Raw genomic sequence first — 16,641 nt, 5'->3', positions numbered from 1 at the left:
CAAAAAGCAAAATAATAAAATACATTTAAATTTTGATAATAAAAAAAAATCATATTTCATGTGTGTTGTCCGTAAACAAATGAAAAGTAAGAGAATGAGTCGCAAATATTAATAAAATAGTGAGCTTTACGCTGTTTAAGGGAAGGAATCAAGAAAAAATAATAAAAATTTGAACTTTTGGTGTTTATCAACAATAAAAAAAAGTAAAATTTCATGCATATTCTTTCTTGGATAAAAAGAAAAAAATAATTAACCTAAAAAGTCACGATAATTGAACAAATTAGTAAAAGAATCAATTTTTAAATCTTAATAACACAACTAAACATGAGTACACCTTAGCCGGCGGGTGTTCCACCCTTACTTCTTAATGGTAGAGCACTATGCTCCTATAGCAAAGAATGGCTTTGTTAAGGCAACATAGGACCCAAATTTCTATTTGTTTCCTTTTCTTAAGCACAAAACTGATGTAAATAAGAAATGAAGAGGTAATCAAGTGAAAGTAAAAGCGATAAAAAAAAAAAGAAATGTTGCTTTGGGGTTTTCAAACTAGTTGGGTTTGTCAGGATGTGATAGGTTTAGAATCATGTGAATCAAGCAGATCGATTCGAAGATTCACAAGGTGAATCGATAGATTTGGCAATGATTCATTTGATTTTAGATTCACTAGTAAGATTCAAATTGATTTGGAGTGGAATTGATACGAATTGTATGAATCGAGTCATGTCATGAATCGTAAGATTCTAATAACTATGCTGAGGCCTGTGAGAAATATTGATGTGAATGTTAGGAGACAATGGTTATTAAAACCAAAACCAGAGAGACAAAACCTTATTTAGATTTAATATGGAAGTAACTCTATGTGAATATATTTATTATTTGATTTCTCGGCAGACTGTCACTATTATTATGCTTAGAGAAGAAATAGAGTATCCCACCATCATCTTGTGGTTCATGTTAGAAACTGGCACATATATTTTTATAAAGAAGACATTATTTATTTTTTGCATTAACCAAAAGTTGAAAATGTACCTGAAAAATGAAGAACCCAATAATTATGGGTTGTGTGTCAAAGCCAAAAGTTTGAAACATATAACTTGACTTCCTCACAAGGTCAAAAACTCCAAATTGCAAGAGTGCAAGGACCTGTTTGCATTTATATAACTAAAATTAATCAAGATGGCATTGCTTTTATTTTATTCAACTCCACTAGTTAAAGCATCTCAGTAAACATGATAAATTATAGAAGTAGAGAGAACCCTCATAACTTACTTGCAATCGGAAAAATGCATAAATTGTGTGATGGAGTTTCCAATGTCCCATTTCATGGGCAATAATGGCAACAACTTCTCCTGTGTCTTTGCACTGAAGAATATAACTAACTTCATTAAGCAGCTCACATCAAATAAATCCCCAAAAAAAATTGAATATGCTGCTAAGTGCTAATTAACATTTTCAAGAGATTTGGAAATGAACGTTAGAATGGAAATATCCAACACAATTTTTGAAATGTCGTGAGGAAAGATAATATCCCACTGAGAACAACAGGTAGCCAAAACATTATCCTAAAAAAAGGCAGCAGTTCTGTTAAAAAATGGTAAGCATTGAAGAAGCTTCTTGATGATGGTTTAATAGGCTTATAAATAACTAAACTGAGTTGAAACAAGCCTATAATATGAAACACTGCTTAATGGCCAACTAAACTTGCAAAACAAAGGACAAATGTTGAGGCCAACTAATGCATTTGTTATGAAGTTAAATTTATAAATATGTGCTATCCAAATAGTGAAGAACACAAACACAGAAACAGTGTTATGAAGTGAAAAACCAAAAAGAAAGAAAAAAATATATAAACAAGAAAATCCATAAAAAAGACAGAACACATGGCTTCTGTTCCTCTACATTTTCAAGAACCTAGATAATTTTTTTTCCTGGTTAGGTTTCTCAAACCTGCTTAGTCAATGTATCATCGAGGACAATGTTCTTTTTGAAAAATCCATACATATAGGCCTGCAGGCACAAGAAAATTGAATTATAACCACAAGTAATATTGACTGATAACTTGAAGGCAGGAAACTTATAAATAAGAGATGCTGGGAGCCTTTTTCAGGAATACAAGCATGGTGGAAGGGTAGTGTCAACTTCAAAAATCTATTCCTCCTGCTTTTCAAATTGGTACGGAAAGATGCTTGTCACCCATTTTTTCTGTTGTTCCGTGATACATTACTGTTTTAAATGAAAATGTGAGATTTCACTTATTAAAATTGATTCCTGTAGCAGTTATTGTGGTATTAGTTCTAATTTGGTGATAATCACTATTAACATTTCCCTGTCACTTGAAAATCCTATGTTGCCCAAATTTTCAATATTTTATGCACTTTTCAGTCATTCCCCACCCCCCCCCCCCCCCCCCAAAAAAAAAAAAAAAAAGGAGAAAGAAAGAAAGAAAGAGGATTCTTGAAATCAAAACTTGGAACCTAGATTGCATTATGTATAACCACGAATCTTCTCTTCGGTCTCCTTTTGACTTTGAAATTTCAGAACAACTTCATCCTATTTTCAGTGTCTTAGTGAAAATTTGAATGCGAAAATTTTAAGAATGTGTGCCATTAGATACTAGATCATATTATATAATTTGGTGCCCTATCTCCCCATGCTACATGATTTTAGGACTAAAAACTAAAGAACAAAGGAGAAGATAGTAGGACATAGTCGCATCCTCACATTGCTATGTGTTGACCTCCTGGATCCATCAGCTAGAAAGATATCCTTTAGAGGAAAATTCAGTGAGTGGGCAAGATTCTCAACTTTTGTTCTGAGTTCCCCATTAGGGAGCTGTTTGTGGTGTCATGGAGAATAACAGAAAAGGAACCATTAATTAATTTGAAAAATTATTGCAGTAAACAGAAAATATGAAACAAAAGTTTTTTTTTTTTTTTTTTTCTTTTTTTGTAAATTTTTTTCTTAGGAACTTTGTGTACTCACAGGGGTGAACTTGTTGAATAGAGGAGCTATAAGAAGAGGGTACACAGTTGTCAGTGCAACAGATGCTAGGAAGGAAAATGCCCACAAATAGATAACCAGGCAACAACCTCCTCTCTGCAGTATGCCAGTAAATATTAGTAACTTTGAGCATCTATATAAAGAGCCGAGCAATCAGTTCCACCTATTGCAGTGAATGAAGATACCTGTATTATAAGTATGATCGCAGCAGCAACAGGTGCTCCAAATAAGCTACAAATGCCTAATCCTATGAACAAGTCCTTAAAAAATTGCGATAATGTTTGCTGCCAATGTCAGGTAACAGAAAATCTCAGAAGGTTTTTTCTTGTCAACAAGAATATAGAAAAGGATGATGGTCAGTGAATGAGGTTCAGATATTGAATAAGCTATATTATAATACGAGGCCAACACAAAAATCCAAGCAAGTATACACATACTCCATTGTAATCATGGCGAGCCTCAATCATGAAAGTTGAGTACAGTGAAAATGGCAATTCAAAAATCTGCATAAGAAAGCAGAAGTAAATTATCACTGTCAATTTCTTAGAATGTAAAGAGGTTATAACAAATCACTGAAGTTACCGATATTAGTGCAGTGATTGATCATTCTCAAATAATAAAATACATTACATATCATCCAATGATTTGGAATTTTGGACCAATTCTCAGTCCTATGGTTTGGATGATTGCACAAATGCATGAAAACACTAACTATTTACTAGTGATGAAAAAACAAAGTAAAGTGCCACCTTTATAAGTGGTAGATTGGAAATTAAATGAATGACATCACAAAGCATGTAAGTACACATTTTTAGCATGTCAATAGAATGAATTGTGATCCAAACTAGGGCACGCTTCCATCATGATATCCCTGATGGGTATTCACTATTCAGCCTGAGGGATGTAATCCTCATTGAATCAAGTTTCCACTATTTCCCTATGATCAAATGGAAACAAAATATGGTCAAATTTGTTCATATCAGAGACATGGCAAGGACTTATATTTGGTTAGAATCCCAGACATCCTTTAAATAGAATGTTGTTGTACCCAAACCCAGTCTACTTTATCATATTTTTATTAGCATTATTTTTTTGTAGAAGAAGAATTGTACTTATATTTTTGTCTTGCCTATGATACATTGCATAAGGTGCTCCCTTGCCCAACAACATAGTTTTGGATTTCATGGCAGAAGAACACTGCACATTCTGTGCACAACTAATTAAGCAAGTGAGATATAAGAGTGTCCACACCTGAGACCATATCATGACAACCATTAAGAAGGAAAGTGTATGAAGGATTTCATTCTCTGCATTCAGGCCAATGTATCCCAGAAAGCTTCCAGACATCTGCAACCATGACAAAATAATGATTAAGGTCTATATTCAACAATATAACAGCATTTCTTCAGCATGCTACCCACAAGCTTACCTTCCATAACCAGGGTAGTATCCTATGCAACAATATCATGCAGTCCACCAGTACCGTTGCAGTTTCACGCACAACATGGAGGTAGCTGAAGGAAGCAAATCGAATACACACATGAAATTGCTTGAAGGCCAAGAAAAACAAAGCGCATATAGTTCACTGGGAAAAAACTCCATTGAAATGTTCTTCTCTTTTCTTTTCTTTTAATGTATAGTTCTTGCTAACCTCTGTTTGATCATATAAGATCTAGATTTCTTGAACTTTTCTGGGCGTATTATGCCTTGAAGAACCACTGGAAGCATTGGCAATTTTAATGCAGCATGCTGCCGCAGGGCCAGATATGTTTCCAAGAGATACAAGAGGATCATACAGCCTACAAAAAACAAGTGTTAACTGCTGAAACATAACTGCAATCATCAAGTATCCATTAAGAGAGAGAGAGAGAGAGAGAGAGAGAGAGAGAGAGAGTTCCAAGCCAACCAGCCAATACGTTGTACAACCTAACAGGTGGGCCATAATTACTCTTTTGAGAGGCTAACACTTTGCACATGTGACTAGGATGATTAATGGCATCATTGTCGCAAAAGTACTTTTGTCTTTTTTGTATACTTGATATACTTAATGACAATTATTATTATTATTATTTTGGCCGGGAGTATCCTTAAGAAGGTCAATGTAGATCTGGTTAAGAATCTTCTTCAATGCTGAGATAGTCAAACAATCTACTACCGTTCCAAACTCTGCTTCAATTATGGTACAGCAAACATGTTTATATGCTACAGATTAAATGTTTTGACTGCCCATCCCAATTGAATGTTCAAATGCAATTGGAAAAAAAAAACAATCTAAATATATATATATGTATATATATATATATATATATTAGAATTGGAGAAAAGATCATTATTATTACCATAAAAAATGATATTAGTGAATTGCAACTTTACACTATAAAGGAATCAAATGAACTATCTTTAAACAATTAAACTCAAAAACAGCTTCTTCCCCTTTAAATAATTTATCACCAAGTTTCTCAAAGAACAAGCTTTGAAAATTGTGATTTACAATCAGGAATGACTGACCATTCCATTGGCTACAAAAAAAAAAAAAAATGATTCATTCACCAAAAAAAAAAAGAAAAATCCATTCCAACTTATAGCACATAACAACCACGAAGATTAGAAATAAAAAAGAACATAGAAAACCAATAACTTTAAAAAAAAAAAAAAAAGGACAAAACAAAAGTCATGAAATATGCCAAGCATAAAAGCAGCTTAAAAGAACCATAATACACATTATGAAAGGGAAGAAGGAAAAACATGAAACCCAAAATACAAAGATGTAGGAGTGAGTCCATACCAACAACAGTCTCAAGCATTGGAAAAGCCATTGTGTATTCAAAGTTGGTAACAGAGGGAGGAGATTTTTTTGACAGGAGATGATTTATGCATGCAGTAGCTAGTACAATCCCTTTTATAGAGAATGCGGCCAGTGTACCAAGCATTGATCACTATAGAATGGTGAAGTTCAAGAGAGAGTTTGAAAATAGAAGGGAAGTATGGCCATGGTCACATAAAGTAAGTTACTTATGAGTGACAAATGAACGTTAGTCGATATTAGATACAACCCCTTATATTGTTGTGCCCGCTCCATCCTTTGTTGTGTGCAAGTGTTAGTACTTCTCAATGGGAGCACTCTTTGAGAAAATATCATTAAACATATCTTGATTTGAAATGAATCATGAAATTTTGATTTTGCCTAATGCGCCTAAATGCAACATGTTGGACAGAGTATGGTTGGTTGATACATCAAGTAAATTTTATTACACCACTTGAAAAATCCAGAGATGATTTTTTTTTTTTTTTCCATTTTAGTGTTGTAAATTTTACAATTCATTTTCTGGTTAGGTAAGTACATTCATAAAATTAATTTCAGCCGTGTACCACTAACGCGCATCAAATAATATCATGCGTTGGAAATTGATGAGTTTACACATTTAGTAAATAATTTATTCATATACCTAGTTATCCTCCAAGTAACACAGGCAGTGGAAAAAATCAAACAGTGGGATCAGGTAATCAAGTGAATTGTTACTAATCCAAACCAAAACAAAATAGTTTTCTTCTCTAATCTCGTATACTCATATTCTTAAAAAGGAATAATTGCGGGAGCACAACAACCTAAAAATTTAAATTTTCCTTTAATACTTAGGTTAGTGCTCTATAACTTTTAAAATTGTTCATTTTCCCTCGCCCACCCAAACTGATACATCTTATTAGATCCTCAACCCAGTAAACAACAATTGTCTAAATGAATGGCATTTTAGATTGGAAATGCAAACTTGCGTTCTCAAGTTTTTACTATGTCCAAAGAAATTTACTGTAAGATGACTTCATATACAGAAAGTTAAGTTCTTAAACTCTTAATAGGACTAGCATTAACAACTCCAGGGATGGTGCAATATTTAGTATTGATGCATATAATTTTACCTAAAACAGACATACATAATTTATCTTATAGATTCACTTAACATATAGATTCAAACCCCTCCCTTAGTGTATTTAAACACCACCCAAGTTCTAAACTCTCAATTTCTCCAAAGAAAATTATTGACCAAATAACAGTGTGGGATTTATCATCAATAGAAAATGTTACATTAACTGAAATGTTAAGAACAGGTTCTCCGATCCTAGATTGTTGCGTGTTGACTCAGTTGAAAGAGTTGTATTGGGAGCTTTAGGATTGGATGGCAACCGTCTCTTTGGGAATGGTCGTGCCATCACTGTCGAAATTGACAAAAAATAGGGGGGGGGGGGGGGAATAAATTTTAACTTGAACAAAAATTTTAAAAGGAATCCTTAACAGTTCATAGAAAGGATTCTCAGTCATACTCCTTTTTCATTTCAAACATAAGAATGTCATATCCACTTTGAGTGCTTTAATACATTTTTATATAATTTCAGAAAAGGAAGTTTACTGGAATAAATTTCTCAAGTACTAATATATTGATCTAATATCAAGATTTTTTTTTTTTTTTTAAATCTTTACAAATAAAGCATCTTCTCATCTTATTGCTATTTTTTTTGCAAAAAAAAAAAAAAAACCAACATCGTGTACGATGTATCAAAAACACAAAATAGTATCATTTCCAAGTAGTATACAGCACATACTATAAATATAAGATGATGTTACTCTGATTTAACATAAGCATAGAATATGAATATACCATCTTCAACTTGACATTAATTTAAATTCATAAACTCTTTTCAAAAAAAAATAAATAAACATTGTAAAATGATTTTTAAATGCCATCATTTCTTAGTTATAACTAAAATCAGGAACAAACCAAAATTATGTCATTTTAGATATTTGAAATATAATACAGATTTAAATGACCTCAACATTAATTTGATTACATAAAGATACAATATAAAAATGTAATCTTCAATTTGACCCTAATTTAAATTCACACTCTTGTATGAAAGAAATACAATTTAGACATTGTATAATGACTCTTTAAATGCCATCCCTTTTAGTTATACATAAATAAAACCAATAAGCCAAAATGATGTCATTTTTTATATATAACATTATTAGACTCAATGAAGATCTATTTTTGCTAATTATTTCTTATTCCATACCAATAAAATAAACACCACTTAAGCTAAGTTCAACATCAGTCTAAAAATTTAATGAACCAATGTAAAGGTGAACTTGAATTCCAACTTACCAATTCTTGTTTTACTTGACAAATTAGCATAACATATGCCAATTTATTATTTATATGGACTATGGTGTGGATGAGTCAAGCTGATTTGCAAGATACTCAAACTCAACTCGTTCAATAACTTGACTCAACTCAATTTTACTCAAGTTTAACTAAGCTCAATTTACTCGAGTAACTTTACAGTTCAAATTTGAGTTTTTTTAATACTACTCACGAGCCTAATCAAACTTAGTTGAGGTTTTGTAATTTTATAAGTGATATAATGTATATTTTATACATATATTTAATATTATATATTTTTATATATTCTTAAAATTATTTTATAATCAAATCAAATTTAATCAACCTGTGTCTGAGTTCAAAGAACTTTAAGTTGAGTCAAACTCGAGATTGACAATTTCAAGATCAAAGCTTAAATTGATTTTCAATCTTAAAAATTTTCGACCCAGGTCGAGCTCAAAAATCCATTTTATTGACTCAACTCGAATATATGAATTGCACTTCAATTTCAACTAAGAAAGATGTGTACACTCTTGGTTGATGGTGTGCTTCTAAATCCCTTTATTAAAAAAAAAAAAAAAAAAACTCATTTCCATTTTATATTTTTCATTTTGTCACTTCACAATAAAGAAATAAATTATGACAAGAAGTTTATTTATATTACTAGCTTTATGTTTCTATTGCTAGTCTTTTCACTTTTTTTGAAAAAAAAAATGAAAATTAAGAACATAAATGAAAAAATATAGGAAAGAAAAAGGGGGGCTTGCACATGTTTTTATTGATTGAGAGAAAGTCTATGATAGGTATCTAGGAAAGTTTTGGGGGGTTTTAGAGAAAAGGGAATGTGCAGTAGGTATGTTTATATTAAGATACGTATGAGAGTAATGACTAGCATTAGGACCACAAGTGGAGAAGTCTTGTAATTTTTCAACCATAATATGTGCACATGAAGGATCTGCTTTGGACTCTTATCTTTTTGACTTAGCAATGGATGAACTTACTAGCAATATGCAAAACGAGATTGTATACACTATTCGTAAATGATATTCTCTTATTTGATGAAACTAGTGGTTAAGTAGAAGATTAATTAAAATTAGAGAGAGAAGCTTTAGAATCTAAAGTTTTAGGATAAGTAGAAATAATAAAGAATACATGAAATGTAATTTGTCTTGGTAGGAAGAATATTAAAGAAAAATTTTAACTTGATGGTTCAAAGATCTTTTCACATGAAGTTTGCTTGGAGACTTATGACGTTAGATAATCTTTGGACCCATTTCTTTAAGGCTAAATATGTTAAATCAGGTCACATGGCTTCAACCAAGTCTACTCCTACGGGCTCTCAATTTTGGAAGACAATCTTAAAGGTTTTTCCAGAGGTATATGAGAACGTTTATGTGAAGGTTAGAGAAGGAAAAACATTTTTTTGGTTTGATAAGTGGTTGAGCAGTGGTCCCCTTGCTGAGTGTTCTTACAAGATCCATCATTCTGAGTTAAAGATTCAAGACTGTTGGGAGTCTGAGAAATGGGATACCGATATGTTGAAAGAATTGGTAGGGGTCCCTAAAACTGATGAGATTGAATTGTCGTCTATAAAGCACAAAGCGGGGTCTGATGTGTTTATTTGGAAGCCTTCCATAAATGAAAAATTCTCAACCATCTCGGCTTAGGAGGTGATAAGAATTAAAGGGGAGCAGTGCCCATGGATGGAGTGGGTCTAGCATAAACTACTTCCTAAGAAAGTATTGCTGTGTATATGGAAAGTCATGTTCAAATGTCTTCTTGTAGATGAGAGAGTTCAGAAACTGGGATTTGATATGTTCTCATGTTGCAACAGTTGCATGAATAAAAAAGAGGAGCCTCTCAATCATGTTTTGAGTATGAGATCCATCACAAGTATGGTATGGAAGAGAGCAACGTCTGTCTTGGGAATTCTAAATTTTGAAACTGAACCATGGGGTGAAAATTAGTAGATGGTTTAGATGTTCCAAAAAATGAAACCAAAAAGGTAAGATTTTCGGTTTGTTACCTACTATAATTTCTTGGAGACTATAGCTCAGACAGTGTAAAGCCTGCATGGAAGATAAGTATGAGTCGGGGAATGCAGTTTGGTTATCTGTGAGGTTTTGACTCGCAAAAATTGTAGAAGGCGTGAAGGGTTCTCTGCCCTCTATAGATAAGAATTTATTGGAAGAGTTTTAGGTGAAAACAAAAACGCCGAAATTTAGAACTCCTCAAAAAGTACTCTGGAAAAAGCCTCTAGTGGGTTAGTTGAAGCTAAATATTGATGGCTCTTGTAGAGGAAATTTGGGTTCTTGTGGTGGTGGTGGTATCATCTACGACTCATATGGTAATATTAAGGCTGCTTTCTCTGAAAAATTTGAGTCAGGTACTAACAATGGAGCGGAGTTGCGGGCTTTTACTAGTTGTGTTCGGTTCTGTAAAGAGTTGGGATATCACAATATTTGTATTGAAAGCGACTCGAAATTAGTGGTGGGATGGCTCACATCTGTAATTTGTTCCTCTTGGTACTTATGGGACTTTTGGGAATTATTAGAGGAGTTACAAGGTGTTCAGTTCTCTATAAAGCACCAATTTAGAAAAGGTAATCAGGTGGCAGATTTCTTGGCTGGTCAAGGCGAGGGAGGCAACACGAGGAGATATTTTGCAAGTGATGTGGTGCCAAGTAAAACAAGAGGTCTTATTTGAATAGATAAGATGAGTATTCCAAGCCCTTGTCTTTAATTGACATCATTTGATTTATCTTTGATTTTTCTCTGGTTTATGTTTGCAGGTAATTGACATCATTTTGCAGGTAATTTGTTTATGTTTGTTTTTGTTTGGTTTTGATTCCATATAGACATGTTTAGTTTGTTTTAGTTGGATGATGGTACTAATTTTTTATTATTGGTTTTGATGCCAAGGATGGTTTTTATAGTTTATTTGTAAATCCCATGTGTCCTGCTTGTAACCACGGTACTCCTCCGCCATAAGCGAGAGCTATCAATAAAACTGGGTTTCGTTAAAAAAATATAAAAAAATATTTCGATCTATTACGTAAGTTAAAGGAGAAATCAAAAAAGATGTAATGAGGTTACAATGGGTTGGGTCAAATGAAGAAGTGTTTATATATATATATATAGGATAGTTACAGAACCAACTATGCTATTGAGCAACTGAAAAACAACATATTCAAAGAATAGAAGTTGAACTAAGAATCATTTTAATGTTTGATATGCCCTAAATTTATCAGCTTATAAAAAGAAGTCAAAACTCAGCAATCATTACCCAAGTCAAATGTTCTGGCAGGAGCAATTAACTATAACCTAATAATGAAGGGAGAGATCCACGCTGGTGCCTTAAACCTCCGGAGCGATCCACACCCCCACGTCATAATGATGGATCACTCCAAGGGTCAAACCTCACCACTATAAAGAAGGGTAATGCAAACAAGCATAGGTAAGTCACTCTTAACCCAGTCTTACTGTTGCATTCAACCTCTTCGAAACGTTCCCTTACTTAGGCATCGGAGTGATCCCCCAGAGTACACCCCAGAGCCTCCAAACTTGTTTTGTTTTTATCCTTTTTAAGTCATCGGAAATCGGAAAGCAATGTTGCAAGTCATCACCATTTTTATCCTGCAACAGTTGGCTCCGTCTGTTGGATCCACTTTTGAGAGGTGCTCATCTTGCTTCCGACTTCCTATTCTCGAATAATAACAACCCACGGCTCAAGCTCCATCCCTGCCGCTAGTAAAGAATCACCCCAATTTGTTCACTCTGCGCCCCAAGATCGTTCGAGGGTCACCAGGGAAGAATTTCCACCTTCCAAAGGAGAATAGAAACCTCCCAGAAGAAGATGGAGGATATGTTCAACCTACTCTTACAGAAAAAGGGTCAGGAAGAACATGTCCCTTGCCAACAACAGGTTAGCCCCGACTCACCTAAGAAAGCAGAGAACCCGAAGGAGAGTGAGGGAAAAACTAACCTCACTAAGAAGGTGGAAGACGCTAACAACGTAGGAGTAAACGAGCAAAGATCGAATGAGTTAAAGCAGAGGATAAAAAAGATAGATCAAATAGAGAAAATGATGAAAGAGGGTTGAACCAACCCCTCTTACGGGGAAACCTCTTTAAAATCCTCGGAGCCACCGTTGTCCAAATGAGTGATGGAAGTCCCGCTGCCCAACAAGTTCAAAATGCCGACTTTTGAAAGGTACAAGGGTTTGACTAACCCAGTTGATCATCTGGACACCTTCAAGGTGTTGATGCAATTGCAAGGCGCACTTGATGCCATTATGTGCCGGACATTTGCAGCCACCCTTAAAGGTAGTGCTAGGGATTGGTACCGAACCCTACGGCCTGGCTCGATCAGCTCCTTCTCTGAGATGGAACGACAGTTTACCAGTCATTTCATCAGCAGCCGAAAAATCGTCAAAACTTCGGCTCATCTAATGAACTTGGTACAAGGAGAATGGGAGATGTTGAAAAAATTCATACACCGCTTCATCACTGCGACCCTGGAGATTCGCAATCTGGACATTGGAGTGGCATTGACAGCCCTGACCACGGCCCTTCAACCGGGGAATTTCCTGTACTCCTTTGGGAAGAAGACATAAGCTGATATGGGAGAACTGATGGCCAGAGTACATAAATATGTCAACTTGGAGGAGATGATGAATACAAGAGGAAATCGAATCGAGTTGAAAAAAAAGGGTAACAGAGAGGTCGGTGAATCTTCCAAAGCTGGGAAGAAACAGGAGAACAACAAACTACACACCAAACTCTAGGGCGATGGAGCACACCAGTAAGTTTCAAACTCATACTCCCTTAAACACACCGCGAACCAATGTGTTGATGCATATAAGAAAGAAGGAGTATGTTTCGTGGCCTGAACCTATGCAAACACCCTTATATAAACGGAACATGTCAAAGTTTTGTCAGTTCCATAGGGATCACAGGCACGATACCGAGGAGTGTGTTCAACTGAAAAATGAAATTGAGGTCTTGATAAAAAAAAGGTCATCTGTCAAGGTTCGTAAAGAAAGGGGATCGTTGAGGGGAAGCTTGTGAGCAAAAAAGGCCAAACGAAGATGATAAAAAGGAACAAATCATTGGAGAAATTGTTGTGATCTTTAGCTTACCCGCCAGTGGCGGAGGCGCTCAAAAGAGGTATGTCAAGTAGGTGTTCTTAACGGAGAAAGGGGAGCCAAACGGAAAAAGACAAAAGCTGGAAGACGCCATGATAACGCCCTAGTGGTATCCCTTCTAGTGGCCAACTACAAAGTAAGGCGCGTACTGATAGACAACGGGAGCTCAGCCAACATAATATTCTGGTCGGTGCTCAAAGGAATGAAGATCAGTAAGGAATGCCTTAAATCAATCTCCACCCCATTGGTCGGATTTGGAGGAGACATAGTACATCCCGTGGGAACGATTACACTCCCGGTGACAATGGGGATGGCCCCATAGCAAATCTCCTAATTGACGGATTTCCTGGTGGTTCATCAGCCATCAATATACAACATCATACTGGGCCGCCCATCTCTCAATGCAGCCCGAGCCATAACGTCCACTTATCACCTCAAAATGAAATTCCCTACCCCACACGAGACAGGGATGATCAAAGGAGATCAAGCAGCAGCTTGAAATTGGTACATGATGGCGTTAAAAGGTAAGAGTGAAGCAAGGGAAACCTTGACCATTGAAGACTTAGAGATGAGGGGAGAATACCCTCAAATTAGCACACTGGATGATGACCTTACACGCATACCCATAAATGGTAATTAGGAGAAGTGTGTACAGATTGGGAGTCGCTTGTCCGACCCTTTAAAAACAGAACTGAGTAAACTACTGAATGAGTTTGCGGATGTATTTTCCTGGTCGGCCGAAGATATGTCGGGGATTGACCCTGCAATCATGGAACACAGGTTGCAAGTGGACCCCAACCATAAGCCCGTAAAGAAAAAGAAGAGGAGCTTCGCATTAGAGCATATCAAGGTGATAGATGAGGAAGTGACAAAATTGGTGCAGGCTAAATTCGTCAAGGAGGTCAATTATCCGGAATGGCTAAGCAATGTGGTTCTAGTAAAGAAACCAAATGGAAAATGGCGGATGTGTATTGATTTCACGGACTTGAACAAGGCGTGTCCAAAAGATAGCTTCCTCCTTCCCCGAATCGATTAGCTGGTCAACTCGACGTCTGTACATGAGCTCCTGAGTTTTATGGATGCGTATTCGGGATATAACCAATCCCAATGCACCAAGGGGACGAAGAGAAAACATCATTCATCATAAAAAGAGGACTCTATTGTTACCAAGTGATGCCCTCGGGTTGAAGAATGCAGGGGCAACATATCAGAGGCTGGTAAACAAGATATTCAAAGACCAGCTCAGAAAGACGATGGAGGCGTATGTAGATGACATGCTGGTGAAAAGTTTGAAAGCAGGGGAGCATTGCAAGGATCTGAAGGAAACATTCGAACTACTACGTAGGTTTGTTTCCCTCAGCAGGTTTGTTTCCTATTCGGGAGATAAATGTCTACCTTTCTTCAAGGCGCTGCAAAAGAAAAGAGGATTTGAATGGGGGGAAGAGTAAAGTAAGGCCTTCGATCAACTCAAGCAGTACCTTGGGCCCCCCCCCCCCCCCCCCAATTGCTAACAAAGGCGAAAGCAAGAGAAGACCTCTACCTATACGTGGCATCAACTCCACATGCGGTCAGCTCAGTTTTGGTTAGAGAAGAAGAAAGGCAGTACAAACCCATCTACTACACCAGCAAAGTGCTAAGCGGAGCTGACATGAATTATAGCACAGCGAAAAAAGCAGCCTTCTCCATTATCTGTGCAGCTCGAAAGTTAAGACAATACTTTCAGGTGTACAAGATAATCTTACTAACAAACTTACCGCTGAGACAAATCCTCTAGCAGCAAGAGAGCTCGGGGAGAATGATGAAGTGGTCAATTGAGCTAGGGGAGTTCAACATACAATACCAGCCAAAGCTTGCCATCAAAGCTCAGGTACTGGCTGACTTCATGGCAGAATAATCCTACGAAACAACAGAGAACTCAAAGGTGTGGACATTACATGTGGACGGGTCGTCTAATATAGCTAGAAGCGGAGCAAGACTAATTCTCACGACACCAAACGGTTCGGAGACATTATATGCACTGAAGTTAGAATTTGCGACGACCAACAATGATGCCGAATATGAAACCCTACTAGCAGGGCTGCACTTGGCGGAGGCACTTGGGGTAGCATGAATTCATGTTGTGAGCGATTCCCAATTAGTGGTAGAACAGGTGAACGGAGAGTTTGAGGCTAAGGATCAGAAAATGAAGAAATATCTAGTCAAAGCCCAATAACACATCAAAGCGTTCGCTCAGTTTGATATAGAGCGCGTGCCACGAACGGAGAACGCAAAGGCTGATGCGCTGGCAAGATTAGCCTCAGCTACAAAGCAAGACTGGAAGAATGCAATCTACTTGGAGCGAGTCGGAAAAGCCTCTTACAAGGAGGTCAGTGTCAGCCTGATGGTAGTTGAAGTTAATGAAGGGGATTGGAGAACCCCTTTGATGCAGTACCTTCGTTATGGATCCTTACCAGATGACAAGAAGCAGTCTATAAAGGTAAGGAAGAGGGAGGCAAAGTACACGCTCATAGACAAAGAGTTGTACAGGCGATCCCTGACACTGTCATACCTACAGTGTCTAAGTACTAAAGAGGGAGAATACGTGTTAAGGGAAATTCACGAAGGAATATACGGAAATCACCTAGCCAGCAGAGCCTTAGCCCACAAGGCCCTACAGTAAGGGTTCTACTGGCCCACAATGAGGAAAGATGCAATTAAAATGGTTAAACGGTGTGACAGGTCTTAGTGGTGCGCAGGAATACCACACATGCCGTCCAGCTTTCTCTCCCCCCTAACCAGTCCTTGTCCCTTCGCCCAATGGGGATTGGATGTCTTGGGACCCTTGCCTCAAGTGACAGGACAAAGCAAGTTTTTGTTGGTGGCAATTGACTATTTTACCAAGTGGATAGAAGTAGAAGCCCCGACTCATATAACATAACACAACATCACCCAATTCGTGTGAGCTTTGGTTGTTTGTAGGTTCAGAATCCCATGGGCCATAGTCACAGACCATAGGAGACAATTCAACAACGAGTGCTTCAAGAAATTTTGCGCCGACCTATTTATAAAACTCCTATTCCCATCAACTGCACATCCACAGAGCAATGCCCAGGTGGAAAATGTAACGACCTGCTTATTTTTACATATATATATATATATATATATATATTTCTTTTCCACATAATAACATTCATAATATCCAGCTAAACTGTCATAGTCATGGTCAACCTAGACCCATGGCTACCAAGGATATATCTGTCATAAAACTCTGATACCTAAGGAATGGGAAACATAAAATCATATACATGCCATAAATACCAGAAACCATACCAGAGTTCTACTGAATCTGTCATATATATATACA

The 16,641-nt window shown here is 36.5% G+C and overlaps 1 protein-coding gene across 3 annotated transcripts in view; it reads right to left on the bottom strand.

Moving 5' to 3' along the window:
- Positions 1–16,641, bottom strand: part of LOC131157148 (CAAX prenyl protease 1 homolog) — a 29,453-nt gene that overhangs the window by 1,929 nt on the left and 10,883 nt on the right. For 2 of the 3 annotated variants that reach the window (XM_058111065.1, XM_058111066.1), the window contains exons 2-11: positions 4,652–4,799; positions 4,430–4,514; positions 4,252–4,347; positions 3,438–3,503; positions 3,186–3,284; positions 2,983–3,096; positions 2,722–2,832; positions 1,948–2,007; positions 1,270–1,362; positions 1,030–1,143 (exon numbers count right to left, since the gene is read on the bottom strand). In XM_058111065.1, coding sequence (XP_057967048.1) covers positions 1,030–1,143; positions 1,270–1,362; positions 1,948–2,007; positions 2,722–2,832; positions 2,983–3,096; positions 3,186–3,284; positions 3,438–3,503; positions 4,252–4,347; positions 4,430–4,514; positions 4,652–4,799 — 986 coding nt within the window. The remainder of the gene's footprint in view (positions 1–1,029; positions 1,144–1,269; positions 1,363–1,947; positions 2,008–2,721; positions 2,833–2,982; positions 3,097–3,185; positions 3,285–3,437; positions 3,504–4,251; positions 4,348–4,429; positions 4,515–4,651; positions 4,800–16,641) is intronic. The other variant, XM_058111067.1, reaches the window with a different exon arrangement.

The sequence above is a fragment of the Malania oleifera genome, chromosome 6 (assembly GCF_029873635.1).
Source record: "Malania oleifera isolate guangnan ecotype guangnan chromosome 6, ASM2987363v1, whole genome shotgun sequence".
Lineage (NCBI taxonomy): Eukaryota > Viridiplantae > Streptophyta > Magnoliopsida > Santalales > Ximeniaceae > Malania > Malania oleifera.
This window is presented reverse-complemented; position numbering and strand designations above follow the sequence as displayed.